Source organism: Lissotriton vulgaris, chromosome 3_1, assembly GCF_964263255.1.
Source record: "Lissotriton vulgaris chromosome 3_1, aLisVul1.2, whole genome shotgun sequence".
Taxonomy (NCBI): Eukaryota; Metazoa; Chordata; class Amphibia; order Caudata; family Salamandridae; genus Lissotriton; species Lissotriton vulgaris.
This window is the reverse complement of record NC_141689.1, coordinates 548900008-548924758: the sequence shown is the minus strand read 5'-3', so window position 1 is coordinate 548924758 and position 24751 is coordinate 548900008. Positions and strand designations below refer to the sequence as shown.

The 24751-nt window shown below is 46.2% G+C and overlaps 1 protein-coding gene across 3 annotated transcripts in view; it reads right to left on the bottom strand.

Annotated features, from left to right (window-relative positions):
- LOC147726770 (baculoviral IAP repeat-containing protein 1-like) overlaps positions 1 to 24751 on the bottom strand; it is a 929669-nt gene that overhangs the window by 650709 nt on the left and 254209 nt on the right. For all 3 annotated transcript variants that reach the window (XR_015309289.1, XM_086960817.1, XM_086960818.1), the window contains exon 3: positions 2002 to 2101. Coding sequence is in view for 2 of the 3 variants with exons in the window: in XM_086960817.1 (XP_086816943.1) it covers positions 2002 to 2101 (100 nt within the window). In the remaining variant the exon portion in view is untranslated. The remainder of the gene's footprint in view (positions 1 to 2001; positions 2102 to 24751) is intronic.

The window sequence follows — 24751 nt, the reverse complement described above, 5'->3', positions numbered from 1 at the left end:
ATGGAATGGAACTCCCTCCTCTGTCAACTTCATTGCCACTATGGTGTGCCAGATAAACTTGTAGGAATCATTAGGAACTTTTACGAGAGAATGACTTGCAAGATAGTGCATGGAGGACAACAAACGGAAACCTTCCAATTTAGGACCAGAGTCTGCCAAGGTTATTTGCTCTCGCCTTTTGTCTTTCTGCTCGCCATAGATAAGATAATGAAGACAACCACAGCAAGGAGAACAGGTGGGATCCAGTGGACAACTTGAACTCAGTTTAACAACCTGGAATCTACAGATTACCTAGTCCTACTCATCCATACCAATTAGCAGATACAAGAGAAGCTCGACAATGTGGTAGCCACATTAGCACAACTAGGCCTCAATGTCCACATGAGAAAAACCAAGATCCTAAAGGCTAACATGGTGAGCACAACTACAGTTACTCTTTTAGGTGATGCACAGGAGGAAGTTGAGTCCTTCACCCATAGCAGGGTGCAAAAAGACAACCACGCATGAGGGTGCAAATAGTCACCCGTGCAATAAAGATAGAAAATTGAAGACCATATTCTCAATGCAGCCTACATGGTGAAGGGCAGAGTGCATGTAACTGATTTGAGCCTTCTTGGTCCCCACAGCTCCCATCAGCACCGTTTTTATTGACAACCCGGTCCTGAAGATGATCCTGATCAAAAGAGGATCGAAACGTCATTGACCATTCAGCGCAATAGATGGCGCATCCCCCAGTGTGGCTATGTTAAAGTAATCCATCGAATTTACCAAGATTCTCGCATTATAATTCATTTTGAGCCACATTGTTCTCTTGATTCACTGTATATATTCAAGCACCTTGATACCATGCGCCGTTCCTGCTGATCGCAATTGTCACTTGCGTCGCTACTTCTTGTGTCACTTACACATGCCGAGCACCAAGTCCAATTCGGGTTGTTTTGTTATTTATTAACGTACAGTGCTGTTACAACTGTATACCATAATTTTCTTTGTTCTTTAATTATACGATGCCATGAGCACGTTTCAAAAACGAATTGAGTCTCCTTGTTTCTGTCCACGTAATGCTTTATGCATACATGTTTAATCGCCTTCTACAATAACACCAGTTGAGATATTGTTTGCTTATCCTTAGGTTGGTCATCCAAGCACTTACATTTGGCAAAAATTAAGGCATTTTTGTCACTACTGGGGATCAGATGTAAAATCTATTCCTTATTTCATGCAGCTCTTTTAGGCTTCCCGTTTGGTTAGTCTGCTGGTCTTTGAACTCAATCTGATCTTTGGGTGGCATACCAATGATGTTGTTCAAGCTGAAATCAACCATTTGTGGTCCCTCTGTCCCTGCTCTGCAGGTTATACTTGTAGGTCACTGAAATTTGTGGTGAAGGCTGTCTTTGAATCTTAATTTCAGTGTGGTCAGTTACAATATAGCATTTCTTGAAAGGGTAAGAGACCACGGGACACTGCATGACCTCATTGGTTACAGCTTTCTGTTGTTGATTTCCCTATTAACTCGATGTGCCTCAGTTCACTGGGAGGCTGGGCATTTGGTGAGGTGTAGTGAGTGCCCTGGGGAATGCCTCTTGGCATTCAAAATGATGCGTACGCTGTGGTCTATTAACCAAGCTTGATTTTTCATATTAGTGCACTTTGGACAAACAGGCCAATGAAGGGTCTTGCTCCTTGGATTGTGTGCTTCAATATTTGTTTATATAAGTACAGCCACCTATAATTTGATTGTTCTCTGCTAGTGAGATCTTAATTTTATCTTAAGTACAGCCCTACATAGTGCATTAGCTGTCACGATTCTGCCTTTGGGTTCTTAATCAATAAATACATCATTTGGCCTACAAACTCATTGAAAGCTTTTTTTAAATTTACAGAGGTAAAACTGGATTTAGAAAGTATGAACAGGTATAAAATACACAGTTCAAATAGAGAAACAAATAAATATATATATATATTAATCACTGTCTGTTGGTACTGGATTTATTTACTTACTCTGGAAACCATTTTGCATGCTCCTTCCAGGGGTTATCACCTTCCATCCAGTTCCCCAAGCAGCCACCACAGGAGAAGCACTCCACTGTATCCCGTTTACCTGCACAGGTGAGAACATACAAACATTACTTGCTAAGATCATTTAGTTTTGTAATGCAGAGTATCTCTGAGAGCAGTGAAAAGGCACCTTTTAAAATGTAGATGTTACGCACCATAGTTCCGGCTGTACAACTGAGCCAACAGCACCCATTCCTTTACACGGATGGAGCATTCTTCCCTAAACAGTAGGTGCAGACCCATTTTGAGTAGAGAAAAATCCTCCTACTCAGATGGTATGCACACACAGTAGACATGCACTGTGTTGGAGAGGTCATTTAGCTAACATGGGGTCGTGGGGCTATACAAATAAGAGATGTGGTGATTGAGTAACTGCTACTCACTTGCATGTCGATGCCCTCAATTTATCCTGGCATCCACCTCCCATCCACTGCAACACTAAAGCTCTTTTTAGACAATAGGAGTCCAAATCAAACAGGAACACACAGCTAATTGTAAAGCTATCCCAAAACAAAGACCACGCAGCAATTAGCTTTGCCAACTGTCTTAAAGAAGTGGCTGACTGGATGTCAAACCACTGCCTCCGTTTAAATGGCAAGAAAACGAAGGTATTAGTGGTAGGGAAGACACCCACCATCTGGTCATCTGCATGGTGGCCAGAAGAATTGGGCCAAGCCCCCCTCCCCAAAGCTGAGGTGAAAAACCTTGGTATCTGGTTAGACCAGAAACTATCCTTCAACAATCAAATCCAGACGGTAACCGGGAAATGCTATGGTGCCATGCAAACCCTCAGGAAAGTCATAGACCTACTTCCAGCCAAAACCAGAAAGACCATAGTCCACGCGGTTATCACCTCGCAACTGGACTATGGGAATGTACTGTACCTAGGAGCCTCGAAGAAAGGCCTAGCCAAATTACAACGGGTACAAAACGCTGCGGGACGCTTGGTTCTCAGTCTCCCTAGGAGAACAAACACTAGGAAGGCCCTTGACACCCTACACTGGCTGCCAGTGGAGAAAAGAGCCATGTTCAAGGCAATGTGCTATTGCCACTGCATTCTCTCTCATAAGGGTCCTAGTTACCTGCAACCACTAATGACCAAAAATATTCCTGGTCGTAACCTAAGATCCATGGACTTAGCTTTTGTAAAAGTCCCAAGAATCTTCAAAGCCCGCTCGGGAGCCCGTTTATTCAGGTACCTGGCGGCCAAAATCTGGAACACCCTGCCAATCTCAACAAGGTTGGAACCCAGCAAAAGAGTTTTCAGGAAACAGCTAAAGACGTGGCTTTTCTCCAATACTTTTGAGGGAAGAGTGTGAAACATTCTCCGCAACTGCAGTATCTCACCTAATTGTGTCTTAGCGCTGGGACACACCGTTAGTGTAACCAAGGGCTCTGCAAATGAATAAAATAAAAAATAAGGAGTACCTTAACTGCAGAGACGATGAGGCCCAAGTCTCCCTGGCATCAAAAGGCTGTGAAGTAATCCAAATCTCACACACTTCACAAGCTGATACTTATTTTTATGACCTTCGGATTGGTGTTTACAAACACCTCTCACTTTGCAGTCAGAGAAAGAAAAGTAAAGTGAACTATGTGACCATCTTGCTGGGGTACACGGAGTGTGAAAGGAAAGGCTGTAGGATTTCATTTTTGTAGCACACAGCAGAATGCGGATACCTATGAATGAACAGCAGGGCCGGACTGGGAACCAGAACCGGCCCTGGCAAAGTGCTCGGCCGGCCCCCCTCCCCCCCTCCGGGAGGAGAGGGGAGGGGGGAGAGGTGCGACCGCGCTCTGTGACAGGGCCGGTTTTCGGCCGTTTTTGTTACAGGGCCGTTTTTGCAGCATAACGACACTGTAACAAAAACGGCCCCAGGGGCCCAAAACCGGCCCCCAACCATGCAGCCCACCGGGGAATTGCCCGGTGCCCTTAACGGCCAGTCCGGACCTGATGAACAGCACACATTTAGCAGTTGGAAGAGCAGGAACGAGGCACATTTATTTTGGTTCTGAAGTGTGATAGAAACAAACATCTTATTGTGATCGAAACAAATCAAGACCCTGTAATTGGTAATGCACAAATGATAAATATTCACTGAAACCTGATTTCCACACATTATTTGTGTGCAGTGTGGTTTTATCGGTGAAAATGTATCTCTCTGCAGATTTGGTTGCTATTTCGATTGAAAGTGGGCTGTCTTGAGATGGCAGTGAGCTACCACACAATGCTTTAGTTGTCTTAGAAAATTGCCTGCTTCCTGTCCATTTAAGCTAGCTAGGTCACAAAGGTTTGTCATTCTAAAGATTGGGTTGTGGTTCTAAAAAGTTTGGGAAGCACTTTTTTAAGGTGTTGTCTCACTCTTGTTACAACAGGACCTTTACGCAAAGTATGAAAGGCCAACTATCCCATGTTCCTATTGCTACACGAGTGATATGGCAGTTCTAATCACTACCCCCGCTCGCTGGCATGTATAGACTAATCCTTAACTAGGAGTGAGGACAATTTCCAGTAATAGTGAAAGTTGCTAAGGGCTGGGACGAACTTATTGACTTGAGCAGAGTATGACCTGGCACGTACTCGTGTGTGTGTGTGTGTTTTTTTTATGTTTGTGACATTTTCCGGGTCGCTTTCAGAAGTTTAGTCCATACACGTGTTAGTATTTGAGCACAGTTTACTGCAAGGACATTTTGCCTCTACGGATATTCTCTGTCGAGTATCTGATTTGCTTCAGACAGAGTGATGTTGCTTCAATTTGCCTGTGCTTTTTCTAGTCAGATGAATTTGCATATCTGTTAACTGAGACCCTTTAATGCCCCAACTCTGTCCCAGCTCCATTTTAAAGATGTACGTTGCTTGGCTGTTTATAAACAGGCCAACTCCTTGTAAAAGTATGAGGTTTTGGACGCCACTTTGTGTTTGGACTTTAAAACCTGATCAGGTTTTCCAACCTGTGTGCTGGCTTTAGGTTTCCATGGTTGAGTAGGATTTGTTTGAAATCTTTTTAAAACTTCAGCAGCAAAACTTCCTCTGAACAGCCTTTGTTATCTTATTTGACAACAACCACACATTTTATGGTCTGCAGAGACTTGTCAGAGGTGTTTAAATTAACAAATGCTTATCGGGAATAATGTATTGGGACTAAACGTGCATTGGTTTTCTGCAGTGTGGAATACTTCCAGTAGCCCTGTAGGACAGGTCGTGTTACACGTGGATGTCGGTGGGTATTGAACTGTATTGCAACATTTATATAGCACTTACTACCCCTGTGTGGGCTGCGGGGGCTCTTGCCCACATGGTAGCATGCTACACCTTGTAGAGTGTGTAGTTGAAAATGTGTGTTTGACCTGATCGTATGTGTGAAATGTTTCCATGTCGTCTGTGATGGCCATCGAGGTGCAGTTAGCGTGTTATAGGACGCAGCACTTAGCAGTGTGATGAATTAAGTGCAAGAGGCAGATGAAGATTTTATGGTTTTCAGTAAGCTGGCAGCTTTATGGCCTTTCTTATGATTATATTCCACTTAGCTAGGGTGGTCCGTTCTGGGATGCTTTGTTAAAAGTGTATAATCCTGAGCAGGCAGAGCCTGAAGGAGGAGATGGTGGAGATATCTGTTGAGATAGACTTTGTTAAGATCATCCCATATCGGATTGTCATTGTAAAGTGTCAAAGCAGGCATAATTTGAAGCTTGTCAGAGGCTCCAGTAGTGGACTAAAATAAAGTCCTCCTTTGGCCAGCGGCATGTGGCAGATCTCTTCAGTTATTCCACGCCAGTTGAGTTGGAAATGGGTGGTTTATTGCTACAGACTGGTGCATTACTGGTCGATGGATAGGACCAGAGCAATTTAGTTTTCTGTCCGCATAAGAATGCCAAGTAGTTGTATATTTTGTCATTGTTTTTAAATAACACTTATTAGCACTGATGAGACAATAAAGCACTTTACACTGGACAGCCTGTTGCTGCAGAACCCAAGGGTTAGGTTTTCCCCCCCTCAAAGGATTTTTGTTTTAATTCTTAATACAGTCTTTAATGTTTATTTTATTTATTTATTTATTTATTTTGAGAGTTTCATATAGCGCAAACAAGATCTTTGCAGATATCAGAGCGCTTTACAACAAGGGGTAGGAGAAACAAGAGAGCAATTAACAAGCTTTTGAGCGAAGGATAGTTGAAGGTAGTAAATGAGTAGCAAAATAGGGTAGATACAAGAGGGAGCATAAACAATCAGTTAAACCAATAATACAAATAGACAGTCTGAAAAACGAATATTACAAATAGTGAGGAGTCTCAAATAGATCCAAAGTAAGGTACAAGTTCACGTGAATTTAGCCATGAGGATAGCTTTCACTTCTTTCTTAAAGAATGTAGTGGAGGTGATAAGTCTGGTTTCTGGAGGGAGTGAGTTCCAGATCCTGGGTGCCATTCCTGAGAAGGAACGCTTATATGTTTTTTCCTTCCAGAATCTACGAGGTTTCAGAAGAAGATTCTTTGTACTTCTAGTGGTTCTTGAGCCACCAGAAATTGTCAGCTTCTGAGTGAGGTAGCCAGGTGAGCTGTGGTGTATAGCTTTTTGAGTCATGCATGCAATTTTCAGATGTATTCTGGCCTCAAAAGGCAGCCAGTTCAAGGATTTTAGGTCAGGGGAAATATGCAAGTGTTTTTTTGATCCAGTGATAAGTCTCGCTGCAGCGTTCAAAGAGGCTCTCAGGGGGGCAGTTGTAGATAGGGGGAGTCCGCAGAGGGCGACGCTACCGTAGTCTAAGCGCGGTATGACTAGGGCTTGTACTGCAATTTGGAAGTCCTTGGCTGGGAGGAAGGGTTTAAGTTTCCTCAAGGTATTGATTTGGAAATTATCTCCCTTGGTTGCCTTGCTGATATGCCGTTGCATGTTGAGATTGGCATCAAGTGTTATGCCTAGAGATTTCGCTGAGTCCATGATGGTAGGTTGGACATTGAGTGCAGTTAGGTGCTTAAGCCAGGATTGAGAGGTGGAGCTTTTCGCGGGAGGTGAGATCAGAAGGAACTCAGTTTTCAGAGCATTGAGTTTGAGGTGATTATCGGCAAGCCATGATTGTGTGTTTCTGAGCGTTGAGTTCAGTAGTTTGATGTCATTGGGGGATTGTAATTTCAGGTATAGTTGGGTGTCGTCTGTGTACATGTGAAAGTGTACATTAGATGCTTGTAACAAGGTGGTGAGAGGTTCCATGACCAGGTTGAACAATGTTGGAGATAGGGAAGATCCTTGTGGGGCGCCTAATGTTACAGGCACTGGTGGGGACATCAAGTTGTTGCTCTTGAATTTCTGAGACCGGTTATGTAGAAAGGAAGTGAACCACTTGAGAACAGTCCCAGATAGACCCATTCTGGTGTTTAACAACTCGAGTAAGTTCTCGTGTTTGACTGTGTCAAATGCTGAGGACAGATCAAGAAGGATGAGGAGGCAGGTATCGTTTTGATCTAGGATTTGGAGGGCGTCATCAATTATGTGTGTAATAGCAGTTTCAGTACTGTGCCCTGCTCGGAAGCCTGATTGATGAGGGTTGAGGAGGTCAAACCGATCAATGTGTTTTGTTAGTTGGAGTTGTACGCATTTTTCCAACAGTTTGGCAAGGGTGGGAATGTTGGTAATAGGACGGTAATTGTTTGGGTCAGTAGGGTCAGCTGTTGGTTTCTTGAGTATAGGTGTGACTTGTCCAACTTTGAGGGAGTCGGGATGCGTCCTTGTTGAAGTGAGCTGTTAATAATTTAGGTCCATAGTGGGAGGAGTAGTGGGATGAAGTCCTTTACAGCGTTAGCAGGAAGGGGGTCTGTGAGGTGATTGGAAGGTTTCAATGTGGTGAGCAGTTTGTTAATTGTTTCTTCCGAGTAGGTGTCAAAGGATGACCATGCAGCATTGTTCTTTGGTTCAGTGGGTGTTATGCTGTGGGGGTTGGAGTAAAGGTTTACGTCATTGAGGAGATCTTTCCTTATGTTATCAGTCTTTAGATTGAAGAAAGCAGAGAAGTCTTCACAGGATGGAATATCGCCTATTGTGCTATGCGATAGTTGGGGTTGTTCCTTGGATTGTGTATTGATTAGTTCAAAACGTTTTCTTGGTCGGTTTTTTGCTTGGTCGAGCTGGAGGCTGAAGAAATCTGATTTTGTGCGCTTGATTTTCCTGAAGTAGGCGTTTCTTTTTTCCTTCAGAGTTTTAAGGTGCAGGGCCCAAGGGGCTGATCTCCAGGTGCGCTCTGCCATTCGCATGGCCCGTCTATCTTCGTTGAGTCTACCATCGAACCATGGGTTGGTTTTCTTGGTGGAGACTCTTTTCAGTTGCAAGGGGGCGGCCTCATTGATTATAGAAGTCATAGAGTTGAGGTAGTGGTCGGTCAAAGATTGAACGTCCAGAGCACCGGTAGGAGGAAGGAGGAGATTGCAGCTGTGGGAAGGTAAAGAGTTTGGATTGAGTTTCTTCAGTTCCCTTTTCCAGACCTTGGATTTGGTGGGTTGCACCGGCACTTATTTGACAGGGCCGGTGCTATAAATTTCTTTCATGGGGCAGGGGTGATGAATTAAATTTTTCAAAATTACATGCAGAAGCCTAGGAATCTGTACTTTTCCCATCGTCATCTGCGCTGCTCTCACGCTCACCCATTCATCAACGCATGCGCCCCTGGCTGGAACACCGGTGACTGGATTCTGACTAAAAATAAAAAAGCAAAAAGGGCTCTTCAAGACCGACTTTATTTCTGCAGTTAACATGCCTTCCTCCTCCCTCGGGTCTTTAAGGGAACACGAATGGAAAGAAGGCTGGCATCTTCATGTCTGTTACCTGTCACATAGGCCTCCAGCAGCTCCCCACTGGTTATTAAAGGTCTAGGGAGCTGATGGCATGGGGAGGATGCTTGTATTTGCTCCATTTGTATGTCATCGGATGCAGACGGCGAAAAATTATACAAATGACATGTGCTTCACATCTAAAGCCCCGAGCTTGTCACTTTTAAGTGGGAACCAGATTTGAATCTAGTTAGCATTGAAACCATGAATCCCCCGGTAAGTTCTTTTGGGGCTACAGTATGAGATGAACCTATATTACTCAAGGGTAGTCACCAAGTTGAGGCAGCTGGAGTTAAATGCCCTGGGCCATGCAGTTAACAAAGTGCAGGAAACATTTTAAACACTTTATTATAAACAAGCTTTTGCAATGCAATCGGTCTCGCATTTGTGATGATAATGCGTTTTACATATGTGTTTTGTTTTGGAGTGTTTGTATGTGGGTTAGGTTGGAATTTTGTGATTTAAATTGGAATTGTTAGTTGTGGAGATGTGTGAGATGGAATTGTGAGTTGTGTAGTGTGTTGTATTTATGTAGTGGAATAATTTGCATGGTAAATAGAGAGGGGTGAGAGCTGCACAGAACATATAGAAAGGAAGATAGAGAGTGATAGGTAGTTTGTGCACGAAGTGGTGAATAAACACCAAATAGAGTATCAGAAAGACATAGTGAGAAATAAGTGTAGAGCAGGCCGCAGACACAAAGAGTGTATGACTGTGTACACAGAAGAAACCCTAAGAAGAGGAGTATAGTCTGGGTTTGAGGGAAGGAAATCTTGAAAAGGTGCGTGAAAGAAAGTGAAGCAATATGAGAGAGATGGGAAGAGTGCGCGAGAGAGAGGTGCGAGTGAGGTTGCGAGTGAAGTGCGAGAGAGGGACGAGTCGGTGGGGCACCTAGAGTTGGACCAGTACACAGATTACTGCATTTATGACTGCCTGTTAGTAGTCAAATATAGATATATTTGGTGTTTAGTGGGGTGCCTAGAGTATTTGGTCCTGGTGCCATTGCACCTGCTGCAACAGTTAAATCATGATCCTAGTGTCTGAAGATTATGGATAAATCTCCGTTTGAAAATAATGAGTGGAGAAGATTACTTTCATACCATCTAGCAGGAGAACACAGATTAAAAGTCATGTAGATGGTAAAAACCAGCCTCGGCTGGATATAGGGCGTCAATAGACTAGACTGAAGAAATGTTTTTAGCGACTGCACAACAATGCCTGCCTAAGTTTGCTAATACTCACATAGCTGAAGCTGGCTACGTCCTCTTTCCACCACTGGACTTTAAGTGGAAGCTGCTGGGAATAGATTCATTTATGAGGACAAACACTGTCTTACCTTTATTTATGGATGTGAAAGCAGCTTCCTGCAGTAATTATACGACCCCACATAACCAGTGCCTTTGCTTTGCTCCCATGTATGTACATTACACTATATTTTTGGTTGATTATAAATGTGGGAGTGCTTGTGGTGAGAAGACTGAAGGTTATTACTGCTTTACGGAGAGCTGCAGGGGGCAGACTAATCGATACAAACATGCTTTTCTTTGGCCCATCTAAATTAGAGGGTGAGTAGCACATCTGTAGCCTAACAAATGAAGATGCGCTGAATCCATTATGAACAGTTTCAGGAAAACAACATTTTAGACAGCTAGGGGTTAGTTAAAACAAAATATAAGTAAACAACAAGATCCACCTCTAAGAGGTTTCCTGTGAGACAAGGTATGACAGGCATACACAGTCTTTGTTAAAATACCCCTCACACACCAAAAGTGCCCTTGGTGTTATGCTTCATCATCGGGGTCTTCCCGCCCGCTGCGGGACGGGCGTGCTACGCCTAGCGACTACGCTGGAGCATTTAGATATTGTAAGTGCTATGTGAGGTGTATTTGAGTGAGTGTAAGTAGGGTCAGGAGTGATTGGAAAAGTGAAATTAAAAAATACCTGGCCTTATGAAGATACAAATTCTTTATTGGTCATAGGCTGGTATCGTTAAAATTAGTGCGGCGGAAAAAACAAAGCTTAACAATTAGCTAGTTCTCCTGGTGATGTCAACATGTTTCAAGGCTGCCTGCCTCTTCATCAGGACGGGGTCAGATCCCTCTGTCATTCACTAACGTTGCCATCAATATGTGCAATGTATATATACAAGCGAAAAATGAGAAAATAATACCTATGTGATATGGGATTAAATTACAGTTACAGCCCTATCAGTATTTCTGAATCGTGAGCTGGAATAAGTAGGAGTCAATGCCCCATGAGCTGATCTGGATGAGGGGTAAATGTAACTTCCATTACTCGTCGAGATATCTTCGCGTCCTCCCTCGTCCGCGGCTTCCGTGTACGAGGGAGGTCGCAAAGATTTCTCGACGAGTAATGGAAGTTACATTTACCCCTCTTCCAGATCGAGTATAGGATCTTTGTTATTGCACTTTATTTAAAACGTTGTATTTTTGTACTTGTACATAAAAAATACCCCTTTTCAAATGAATTCCCCAGGCAGCTGATTAATTTTGCTGAATGGATAACTGTTGTATTATATTCTGCTCCCTTAGAAAAACTTCTAGAACTGTCGGAAGCAACAGGACCCATGGTCCTCAGAAAACATGGTGGGTGGGTTTCAGATCTACCAGAAGGTCTGTTACCCCCCCTGATGCTCAATAGATGACTTCTTGGCATGGCTTGTGCCACAAGGACAGATGGATTTAAAACCCACACCTTATTACATACTGTGTTTTACCAATCTGTGCCACTTGCAACTCTACTACGTTTCTGCCCATCACATGGCAGAACCAGGCATTGAAAGAGCGAGCCTGTGTACCAGCAGGGAGTACCCTGCTATAAGAAGGGACTGCTTGCCAAGGTGCACTCAAAATGGTGGCTCTGTTGGTGTTAGCTTTTCTTGCCTGTATGTCTGCCTCAATCATCGCTTGTCTTTTTTAGTTAAACGAGGGCTGTCCCATCTTCTTCCCTATTCCTTTAATTTCTGCCTGATTTTCGTCACTCAGACCTGATTAACCCACTTGCTCATAATTGCATTGTCTTCATGATAATAAATCCCCACCTTCTGAGGGGTTGTGGGGGGGGGAGGGGGGAATACTCGAGGCTTCCAGGTTATTGCCTCATAAAGTCCACCGATTCACACTTTATGGCCTGGTTCGATGCTGTGCACTAAAAATGCACAATGAAAAGTGGATTTATGGCTGGAACCTGGTGGAGGGGGTACACTGTGGGACAGACCGGGTTTGCATCGTATTGACTGTAAGCAAGCCACATCCTAACATGAGTCCCTTTATAAACAGTCCGGTCTTTTTATCAGCATTTTCTTATCCGAATCAATGATCTCTGAGTGTTAGAGGCCCTACAGTGGCAGAAGAACCTAAACTGATTCTAAGGAGGTGACCTTGAGTCTAAAGTGCATAACAGGACTCTCATGAACTCACTCATTCATCCGCTTTGTAAAACAATCTTGGGGTTATTGCCTTGAAGTTGGGACTGCATTATAAATGGCAGCGCATCACTTCTCTCTTACCCTTTCGGCCTTGTTTCTCTGGGTGCTGTCATGGCAACACCACAGCAGGATATTATGGATTATGTGAACGTTCATCATCACAGCTGCCAGCTTAGATGGCTCCCAGGGCTGGAGTCAGTGGCAGCCATCTTCGTCTGCCTAGGGCCGGCTGTGAGCACCCAGGCTGTTGCCACAGTAGTTGAAAGAGGTTATAAACTTTGAAAACAAGCATTGGCATAGCCAATAGGTCTCGCTTTTGGGACCTTATACATATTTAGTTATGCAGCACAATATCCTTGGTGCAACAACATCAACTGTTGCATGGCTAAACACTTATAAGGTCCCAAAAGCGAGACCTATTGGCTATGCCAATGCTTGTTATGGGAAGGCAAGGGGTCAGGGATACAGTACAGATGAGTTGGAAGCTCTCTGCTACTGTTAAATGGTGTAAAAAACCATTGAGAAGAAATGTAGATTTAAAGCCTAACCACCTCATTTCTCACAGAAATAGCGTGCTTTATGTAAGAATGCAATTTCTGACTTATGCGGCTAGTGGGAACACATATGTGAGAGGTTACTTCAGCAGTGAGAGAGAAACAATTTATTTTCCACTCAGCCACGTCAAAACATAGAAACAAGTCCCTTCAAAACACCCATTCAATATAGTTCAGATAGAAAATTAGCAATACAGATCTTAATAGAGTGGACACAACAGGCCGCGCTCCAAAAAAGTTTCTTGAAGTTGATTAAAGATAAACTGTGAATAACTTGGAGACTGCAACAATGTAATGGTCTGAACATGAGGAGAAACTGATACATGTTTAAATCGAACAGTGCTTCTGAACCTCCTGACAGTATATCGCCCCCCTAGGTCCACCCCGCGCTTTAACGATCTCTTTCTAGAAATGATCTCTGACCTCTGCACACGGTACCAAAGACTACTAGTAGTAGGAGACTTCAATCACCACTGGGATAAAACACCTAAAGACCCGGTAGCCCTCCATCTTAAGACACTCATGAACACACTTGGGGCCAGATGTAGGTAAATCTCATTTACCGATTCATAAATACCGAATTTAACCGATTCGGTATTTATGAATCTGTAAATGAGATGTAGGTAAAAATTCCGTATTTTTTACCGAATCAGTAAGATTCGGTATTTACCAATTCGGTAAATACCGAATCGGTATTTGCTGTTGAATCCTATGGGCCTTGAAGCCCATAGGATTCAATAGCAAATACCGATTCGGTATTTACCGAATCGGTAAAAATACCGAATCGCTAAGGGGGACAGGGTGTCACTTTGACACCCTGTTGCACCCCTGTAACTAGCTTTTGCGCCATGTGGCGCACAGACATGCCCTTAGGGCATGTCTGTGTGCCACATGGCACAGGTGTACATGCACAGATGTGCATGTATACAGGAATTCGTAATTTACCATGCAATTGTATTGCATGGTAAATACCGAATTCTAAAGGCCCTGTAGCACTGTTAGAAGTGCTACCTACATCCCAAAATACATTTTCGGTATTTTTACCGAATGGTAAATTTACCGAATCGGTAAAATGTACAGAATCGGTAAATTTACCGATTCTGTAATTTTACCGATTCGGTAACATTACCGATTCGGTAAAATTACCGAAAATGTACGTTTTTTTATCCCCTACATCTCCATAGCCCTTTACCGGTCGGAAACGGCCGAAAAACGGTATTTTCGGCCGTTTCCGACCGGTAAAGGGCTACCTACATCTGGCCCTAAGTCTCCAACAACTAGTTGATGGCCCCACACACACTAAAGGCCACACCTTGGACCTGGTCTGGACCTCCCAACCACGAGCCAAGCTCACAGACATCACCCCGTGCGTGTGGTCAGACCACTCCTTAATCAGATGCTGGGTCCCAATAGATAACCACCTAACCAAACCCCCCCAAATATGGAAAACGGTGCAAAACTGGAAAAAAATCGAGCCCTCAAGCCTAGTAGAATCCCTCCTCTCCTACACCCCCCACCTTTGAAAAGGGAAACTTAGACCAGGAATGTAAAGCACTTACGAATAGCCTACACTTAGCGATAGACCATGTAGCACCCGAGCGAAGGCAAAGGATCAAAGATAAGGGAAAAGGAGCCCCCTGGTTCAACCACTCAGAAAAACTAAGAGAAAGCTTCGCCACATGGAAAGACGATGGCGTAAAACTAATGACCCAGGGGAGGCGCTAGAGAGCGCGCAAGCAGAATGGCCGCACTGCTGTGAGGCTCCTGCCGTCTGGAACTACAATCCTTCATTTATCCTTGTCTAATCGAGCGAAAACAAGCAAAAAAACACAATGTGGCAGCGCTAGATCGACCCTCTACCCTGTGAAAGTTTTAGCGTGAAAGAAGTCTGTCAACCGCCACAGCGAGAGAAGAGAAATTTGACCGGGCTGACTGCCGGTAAACGACGTAGCCGGAAGGTGGCAGCTGAGTTCAGGACAGCCCGGGGTCCCACGCATGGACACAAGGCCGCAAGTGTGGTGTGCGGCAAAATTGCAACGCAACTATGAAGCGAGCAGAACGCAGGGGATGGCTGTGCAAGGACTAATATGGGTGTAGAAGTAATGGCAAACGTTGGAAGCGTGGCGTGAGAGTCTGAAGTGAGAAGCGAAGACGCCGTACCGAGGTGAGCCGTAGGAGTGCTGCCCTGAGGCCTGCCGCGTAGAACCCCAACCCCCAGGGACCACGGCGGCAAACAGAGAAGCTGGTATTACCTGTCGGCTGTGGGCACTGTGAGCGCGCCTCTCCCGAGGTGATCGAGAGGAGAAAGAGAAGTGGGACTGAGGCCGGCCGCCTCGCCTGCGGAGAGTTGGCGACCTGGGCTTCGGTGTGGGTGAGACGTCGCTGTGCCTTCGCTCCCGGGCGGGGCGGCACCCCCCCCTTCTGCCAGAGGGGAAATGGCGGTTGCGTGGCTGCATCAGAGAGGAGGAGGGGGCACAAAGTGCAAGAGGAGGAAGCAGCAATCAGAGCAGGGGGCCACTCCGATACATAGACCTCTGAGAGCCAGGTGTATACAAGAGGTTAGCACAGAGGCTCCGCTCGGAGAGGGCGGGAGACGGACCTGAGGTGCTGCACCCCCCCCTCCCCCGGAGAACAGGGAGGTGGGAAGCTACAGGAAGCCATCACACGTGGCAAAGAGAGGCCCAACCCCCCCCCCCATGCAAGAAAGTCAAGACTCTATGGCTGCACACCACAGTGGCGAGGAGACCGCACCGCAGACAGCCGACATTAACAGTATCCTGCAAGAAATGCGTCAGGGGTTTGCAACAGTGGTGGACAAGGTGGATCGCATGTCATCCAGGATGGATGCAATAGCACATAAATTGGATAGTCATGATGAACGTATCACGGAGGTGGAAAGACGCATCTCTGATAGCGATGACTCCACTGCCGGCCACACAACGCAGCTCTTGAGAATGGATAACCTCTTACGAGTAATAGCGACTAAAAATGAGGAGTTGGAAGCCAGAAGTAGATGCAATAACATTCGCGTCGTAGGTATTCCAGAAACAACAAATACTGGGCGGATGGAAGACTATATTGAAAAAATGTTGCAGACGGCCATCGGGAAGGAAGAGTTTTCCGTGCAATTTATAGTGGAGAGGGCCCATAGATCGTTGGGACCCAGGCCGCCGCCGGGTGCCCCCCCTCGCCCTATCATCGCAAGATTGCTGAATTATAGAGACCGTGATGTGGCCCTGAGAGCAGCTCGTAAGAAACAGACACTTGTGTATGAAGGTAACAGCTTCTCAATTTATCCAGACTTCACGCCTATGGTGCAGGAGGAGCGGCGCAAATTTATTGATGTAGAAAGGAAACTGAGGGCAGCACAAATAGACTACGCTTTATTATACCCTGCGAAACTCAGGGTGACAAATCAGGGGAAGCAAAAATTCTTCACCAACCCCCAAAAGGCGATGGATTTTCTCCGAACAGTGAAGCCGGCGACCCGAGGTGGAAGAAACAAAGAGGACCCACAGCAAGCTGATGCTGATAATAACCCTGATGACTCATAAGGACCTTTTTGAGGACACCTCAATGCATGCAACAACATGATAGTTAGCGAGATATTAGGTGGAGAGGGTCGTGCTGGCTGCCCAGAGGTGAGACACTTCCAATTGACTCGTTAGACCTTCTAATCCTGAGTTCCAGACTGTACTCCCCTACCTGAGCCCGGACATTCCTCCCAGTGAGGGCTTGGGAAGAGTGGAGTAACTGCGCTGCTACCTAGATATATCCCCCGAAGGGTGTCCCCCCAAAGATGTAAGATGCACGATAAGTGTGGGGAACCTTTTTTTCATGTTTGTTCGAGTTGGGACCTGGGGAGGGGGGGAGGAAAGGGGATTCTGGCAAGATTGGGTAGCTTCAGTGGGGGGAGGGGGGAGGGGAACACAGTTTGGGAGTTTAGTTCTCTCACAGGGGAGAATGGTTAGTCATGTCGCTTAGAGTAAGGCATCAGAAAAAAGCGATGTTGCAGAGATTATATGCGAGTGCAGGACTAGAAATGCGCTGCGTAGGGGCGTGGTCACGGAGGCAACCAAGATGGCTGCCTCTGCTTGAAACTCCGCCGGTCGGGCTTCCAATTATCCATTTTTCAGTGCTTTAACTCACTCCTGAGCCCAGCAAAATTACTCCATCCGTCCGCAGCCGTCATCAGCAGCCTTCCGGTTCCCGATTGGTGTTTTGCGAGGGTGTGAGGCTCTAGAACGGCGGAGGGGATTGAGGGCCCCACTGCCCTCTCCCTTGAAGACCCTATCTGCGCCTGGCCTGGTGGTGAGTGTCGTGCCTGTGGGGTCAGTGCTGCCTGCTGCGCTCCCTCGCTGTGCGCCCCCCTCCCTCCCCCGAGCTGGGATCACGGTCTCCGGAACGCACTCTCGGCTCTTGTGCCTTCTGCGTGGTCCTGGTCCTCTCCGGTGGGCGGGGGGGTCTGGGACGGGTGCCCCGTGTGCCGCAGTGGGGCGCGGCGGCGGCTCCTGCGGGGGTGAGCTCCCTCCCTTGCCCTGTGGCGGCCCGCCTGTTCCACATTGCCTCCACCCCGGCCACAACGCTACCTTTCACTCCTGCCCTGCTGCATGCGATTCGGCTGGCAGCGCCTGGCCATCCTGCGGCCTTTATTGTACAGCGCTGCTTCCCGTTCTGCCTGGGCCCCCCACCTCAGACATTTGGTGATTGGTGCTGATGACTGCCACACATGTGGGGAGGCTTCAGTGATTACCTGATAGCTGTTCTGTTGCAAACTTATTGCCCTCCACCGCGGAGCCATTTTGGGACATGAAGCTTTCGCCCTGTAGGCGGACGCGGCCCTCTGCTTTTGCTCCTTGGCCCTAGGCGCTGCAGCTCTACGCCCTCGCCATCGCTTGGCCGGATTGTGGATTCTTCGTGGGCCTTGGTATTGGCCCTACCTGCTTCATCGGGAGTGCTCCTATTGCGCCAATTTGGCTACCTGCGCTTCTCTCACTAACTTTTCCTGTTGTTTGATTGTGGCTTTGAGTGCTCCTTCGCTGGGCCTAGATTCCTACCTTGTGAGTAGAGATGCCTATCCCCGCTGTTTTACCACTCCGCCACCGCCTGTCACCTCTTGCTTCGCACCATAGGGAAGAGAGATCCGAACTAACGTAAGCTCAGCTTTGACAAAGCTTCCCTCATCACCTCTGATGCCCCCCCGGCTCCTCCACGGGCGCTGTGGATTCTATTAACCGAGACAACGCGACTTCTTTGATCACTGCCATGATGAGTGAGATGAGAGCTGGTTTCAAGTCGCTTGACAGCCGCTTCGACAGCCTCGAGCAAAAGCTGGCTGACATGGGGTCTAAAGTGCAGGCTCACGACCGGCGTTTGGATGTGGTGGAGTCCAGAGTCTCGGATATAGAGGACGGCGCTTCCAAATCGTTGAAACGTCTGGAGCGAGTGGAAAAGCTCCTCAAAGATGTGGCCATCAAGAACGAGATCCTTGAAGCGTGTAGCCAACGCAATAACATCTGCATCCTTGGCGGGGCAGAGACAACCTCAACTGGGCGCATGGATATCTTCGTGGAAAAGTTACGCATTGATCTGTTTGGCAGAGAAGTGTTCACACAGGGGTTTGTGGTGGAGTGAGCCCACAGATCTCTGGGGCCCCGTCCTCACCCCGGCCTACCTCCGCGCCCCATCATTGCGAGACTCATGAATTTCCGTGATCGAGATGCTGCTCTGCATGCAGCGCGCGAGAAGGGTGAGGTCCAGTGGCAGGGCAGTACTTTGTCTTTCTTTCCGGATTTCACATTCATGGTCCAGGAGGCACGATGTAGGTACAATGGCGTCAAGGCTACCCTGAGGAACCTGGGCCTTAAGTACGGAAGGCTCTATCCAGCGCGACTAAAGGTGGATGTTGCCGTCAAGTTTTGCCTTTTCAACACCCTCACCGAGGCGCAGGAGTTCTGCCAGGCCTATAAGAAAAACGGGTCGGGCGCTGCAGTCGCTCCTGGTTCGCTTTCTCCTGTGCAGGGCGACTCCCAAAAAATCGTAGAACTCTTCACGGAACCAGGGTCTGGCTGATGATTCACTACTTCATATCCTTTTAATTTTGCCGTGTTACATGATCTCGTACATTTCTACTGCTCATTCGTGACTTGTCATATAGGGCTGCCTGACCGTCGTGGCGTTGCTGCCCCCCCATGGCGGATGCCTTTGATTTCTTGATTTTTGTGGGTTTTTTTTTGGAATTGCTTACTGTTTTCCTATTTGGTCAGTGTCATGCACATTACGATGTTGCGCTAAATTGGTTCAGTGGGTTCGCCTCTTTGGGTTCGACAAGAGGCTGGGTGGAGAGTGGGGGGCGGGATTTATTTATTTTTTCACTTATGATTGTTGCATTGTTTATCATGCTCTTAGGTTGAGATGGAATAGCGCGCACTTCAGATTATCATTGATACTGATTCTCGCATGGCCAAGTTAGGCCTTCGGCCCGGGGCTTCCGGGCTTTCACTGATGTCCTGCAACGTTCGGGGGCTGAATAATACTAAAAAATTAAACAGGTTTTCAACTACATCACTAGACACAACGTTGATATTGCCTTCCTACAGGAGACACACTTGTCCTCCGACGAAGGGGGCCGTTATTTGATAGTCACTGGGACTCTAATGGGACAAACTCACACTGGTCGGGATCTATGGCCCCAACGTCGACTCCCCTTCCTTTTTCCAAGATCTGCAGGTGCACCTTCTCACTCTCGAGCCTGGACTGTTGATTGTAGGGGGTGACTTTAATCTATTGATGAATCCCACTAGAATCCCACTAGAGACAGCATTCCCCCGATACTAAAACTAGATCACGCCCGGTTCTGCTTGACATATGCACACACTTCTCCTTAATTGACATCGAGGAGAGGCTACACCCACATCTCCCTGACTTTACACATCATTCAGGGTTCCACAATACCTGGACTAGAATAGACTACTGGCTCCTCTCTCCTGGGGTAGCCGGTTGGGTGGAAAACCTCCTCACACTCCCTCACGCACTATCAGACCACTCTCCAATAGTTCTTAAATTAATGGTACCTAGACTGGGTGGATATGAGAGACAGTGGTGATTTCCCAGGAGGGCACTATCTGACCCAGTCTTTACAGAGGAAGTCCGGCAGGCAATTGAGGAATATTTCGACCTCAACACTGGGTCGGTGGCTTCCTGGGCGGTTCTGTGGGAGGGGTTCAAGGCATACATTTGTGGAGTTTGCATTGCTAAACATGTTGGTGTGTTGAGGGACATTCGCTCCACACTGTCCCGTATTGAAAAAGACATTGCTGCGTTAGACAGGGAACTATTACTGACCCCCTCCAGTGAGCAGGAGGCCAGACGCTTGTCATTAATGATGGACTTTAGAGATAAAGTAGACAGGGAACTGAAATTTCTTCCCAAACAATTAGTAGCGCGTCAATATGGTGAGGGCGACAGGCCTGGCAGGTTACTTGCTCAGCTACTTCGCCCCCCTTATAACTCGTCTTACATCACAGAAATTGTGGGTCCACAGGGTGATTTACTGCATTCCACGCCAGAAATTTGCAACTCCTTCCTGTCCTATTACAAAACTTTATATACGTCCACACTGACGGGCGACTTGAGGAATCAGGGTGACTACCTCAACGAGATCGCCATGGTCTATCTGGAAAAACATATGCAAGAATTTCTGGCTGCGCCCATCGCTCAAGATAGCATAGTCGAAGCTATTGATGCGTTGAGGGGTTCTTCGGTGCCTGTACTAGACGGCTTTTCAACTGAGTTTTACAAGGCCTACAAAGAAACCTTAGTCCCGCGATTAGTGGAAGTATATGCCGAGGCACTTGAGACGGGCTGTCGACCCCCCACTTTCAGAGAGGCGGTCATTATTCTTCTCCCCAAGCTGGGCAGGGACTCCAAAATATGCAGCTCGTGAAGGCCTCTCTCTTTATTAAACCTCAACAATAAGATTCTGGCTAAAGTTGTCACCATCCGGCTTTCATTGCTGATGGAGGCTATCCTATCACCAGCACAGTCTGGTTTTGTGCCACATCGCTCAACTTCTTTGAACTTGAGGACCCTGTTTGCTGTCTTACATCGAATAGACCCCTCCACTCCGGCTGCCGCGATCCTTCTTGGCGCTGAGAAAGCGTTTGACTCTTTGGAGTGGCCCTTCTTCCTGTCCATCATGAGACGCATGGGCATGCCAGAATGCTTTGTCTCCACGGTGGCCCTATTTTATCCTGCGCCTACGGCTAGACTACGCCTTAATGGCACTATTACTGAGCCATTCTCCTTGTCGCGCAGCACACGTCAGGGATGCCCCTTATCCCCACTACTTTTCATTCTAGCGATGGATCCTCTGGTTCGTCATTTTCAGGAAAAGCATCTGCGCGGGGGCTCCAGTTCCGTACTGGTCCTCTCCTGATCTCACTGTATGCGGACGATACGGTTTTATATGTCAGGATGCCTTATATAAATCTTGAACCCCTTACCTTGGAAATAACCCGCTTTGGCAAATCCTCTGGCCTCTGCATCAATTGGCACAAATCAGTGATTTTTCCGCTTACCCCTAGCACTTCCGTTTGGAATTGCCCCTTCCCCCTTGAGTGGAGTCACGATTCAGTCAAATATTTGGGTGTTCATGTTCATTTGGATACCGCCGCCATGATTAGATTAAATTATGGTGGTGCGGTTAGTTTATTGGAGAGCCAGGTTGAGAGGTGGATTCATCTCCCTTTGTCTATGGCAGGGCGTATTGCCATAATTAAAATGGTTGTCCTCTCTCGAATTTTATATCTTTTTAATAATATCCCGATACCTCTTACCAAAGTTTTTTTTCCCCACTGAACGCTCATTCATGGACTCCTTTATTTTGACTAGATTACGCTCCATGTTGCGAGCTTCGTTTCCTACATTTCCGTTGGCTCCTGATACTGCTCCCCCGCTTACGCTTCTCATCCAACACCCTTCGGGGGCACACATGGTTTCTAAATTATACAAATGGTGCAGTGCCTCAATCCTCGCTTTCGAAGGTAAAGTTTGTGTAGATTGGGAGGAGGATCTGGGGAAACCCATCTCAGACATTCAATGGGAACAGTGCTGTACGGCTACGAAGGAAATTTCCCTGAACAGTTGACAGAAAATCCTCCATTTAAAATGTTTCAGTAGGCTGTATCGCACCCCAACACGCTCACATAGAATAGACCCTAGTCGTCCCCACCACTGCCCCAAGTGCAAGGCCCCCTTTGCGAATTTGCCTACCTCTCTTGGACCTGTCCCCTTCTCCATGATTACTGGTCCCAGGTACACCGTACTTTCAGCAACATTTTAGGCATTAACCTGGTCCCCACTCCAGAAATTGCGTTGCTGGGCTATGTTTCCAACTTCCCACGCGCTGTTCGAAAGCTTGCCGCACTGGGATTCTTGCTGGCGAAGAGTGAAATTGCATTACTATGGTGTGATAGACGACCTCCGAGATTGAAGTCATGACTTGGGAGCATGGCCTTTTGTAATACTAATTGTGTGGAGTACTCTACACAGGTTCCTAGTGCGTCCAGAACTGTTGATATTTGGGGGCCATATCGCTCCTACATTATCAAGATTGCTGCTGACCGTCAGTCTCAGCCAGAACATCACATAGTTCCTGAGGGGATTAGCTGATGTGCCCTGCAATTGTAAACGATATACATCTGTTTTATATTTGCTTGATTTTTTGCCCCTTGATGTCATTTTTGTGGGACTGAGTATCATGCTATTACATATATGATGTAATGTTAGTGTGGTTGTACATGCCTTTATTTTCTCCTTCTTCATGTCCTCTTTCTGTGCCTTATATTTCACATAGCCCTCCATTTATACAGTTCATTGTTTTTTTAGTAGCCCGAATGATGTACCATGTATTAATGTATGTTTTGTATGCACGCTTTCCAATTTTGAAATCATTTACCCGCTATGATATGTAACGAGTAATGCATCATTGTTTTTTTTTTCCCGGGACCGCAGTGGCAGAGTCAGAACAAGCCGAGTGACGAGGTGGCCGAAGGCCCCGCTGACCCACGCGGATCCCGATGAGGTTTAATATAACCCGAAAAGAAGGTACCAAAGGACCTTTCAGAACTACAACTTAAATGAAGTTCTGCAATAGCTACACTAAGCAATACTTAGGAGTAACTCCCAATTCTTTTACACTTCACCCCCTGGTCCTGAAGAAAGCCCACCCGACCTCCTGGCGAACGAGGGCTGAAACATGTTGACCTATTTTCACATTCTTTGCGTGATTGAGTCATAATAGCTCTTAATCACCCACATTGATTTTATTGCCTCTTAGAACCCGGAAAGAATAAAGAATTGTATCTGGAACCTAGAGACTTTTAACACACTTTACCATTCACAAGCACCATTTCTGGTCACTACTGTTCTAACAAAGGGTATTACCTCCAGGTGGAGGTTGCATAACCACTAAACCCTATGATTATGCAGACACGTGTGAGAGAAAGCGGAGAACGAAAATATACCGCTTAACGTTACCATCAGTGAACACGTGCATGAGGGTTTTTTTATTGGGATTTAAGAACCGTTCCCGCATACCCAATGTTATGCAGGACAAGTGATCCTTCCTTTTTGATTAGCTGTGACACCTAATATACTCAATGCCTTCCTGAAGCACTATAGAACGCTGTACACCACCACGAGAGTAAGAGCACTAGATTTAGAAGCCTTTTTGGGTGATGTATCGTTGGGTTGGCTTAGTGATGGGCAGAGGGCCTTTCTCAGTGCACCGTTCAAACTCGATGAGGTACGAGAAGCTACCATGAGTCTACAGTCTGGGAAGGCCACGGGCACAGATGGTATTCCGGCGGAGTTTTACTAAACCTATGTAGACATAATGGCCCCTATTCTTAAGGAAGTCTACGAAGATGCCTTGGAGGTGGTTTACCTGCCAGCCACTATGAGGGACAATTCCCAACAGGTATCATGTAAGAACAATTTAAGTAATGTATGCAGTCTGCATTACAAATTAATAAACAAGGAGTCACTGGATTTTTTAGAACAAAGGTGGTATTATTCACCAATTAGGCACAGGGAGAGGTTTTTCACATGGTAATACAGTTTGAACAGCACTGTACAGAACAGATCATGTGACAACCCTAGTGGCACTTGGTGCGTGATGCTATATACAGTGAAAATAGTGACGGTGCAAGTGCTCAAGTGAACAGCGTGATCGGCGCATAGAACCAAGTTGGTACATCAATAAAGGCCCCGTGAACAACAAGTTGTAATCACTTAAAACATGACTCTACAGCATAAACAATACGACGCATGTCACTCTTTGTGCTCCTGTTCAAATTTATGCAAACATGTTTTAAGTGATTACAACTTGTTGTTCACGGGGCCTTTATTGATGTACCAACTTGTCACATGATCTGTTCTGTACAGTGCTGTTCAAACTGTATTACCATGTGAAAAACCTCTCCCTGTGCCTAATTGGTGAATAATACCACCTTTGTTCTAAAAAATCCAGTGACTCCTTGTTTATTAATTTGTAATGCAGACTGCATACATTACTTAAATTGTTCTTACATGATACCTGTTGGGAATTGTTTCTATTTTCACGACACACCCATCCCAACGTGGTCTATGGGTTTTCTCCTGTTGTTCTTATACTATACAGCCACTATGAGGGAGGCGCTCATATTATCTCTGCTGAAGCCGGGGAAAGAGCCCACACAGTGTGACTCCTATAGACCATTATCCCTCCTGAATTGCAATGTGAAAATCTTGGCCAAGTTAATCGCAATGCGCCTGAGTTTTTTAATGGAAAACTTGATATTGCCAGACCAGTCTGGATTTGTGCCTGGCA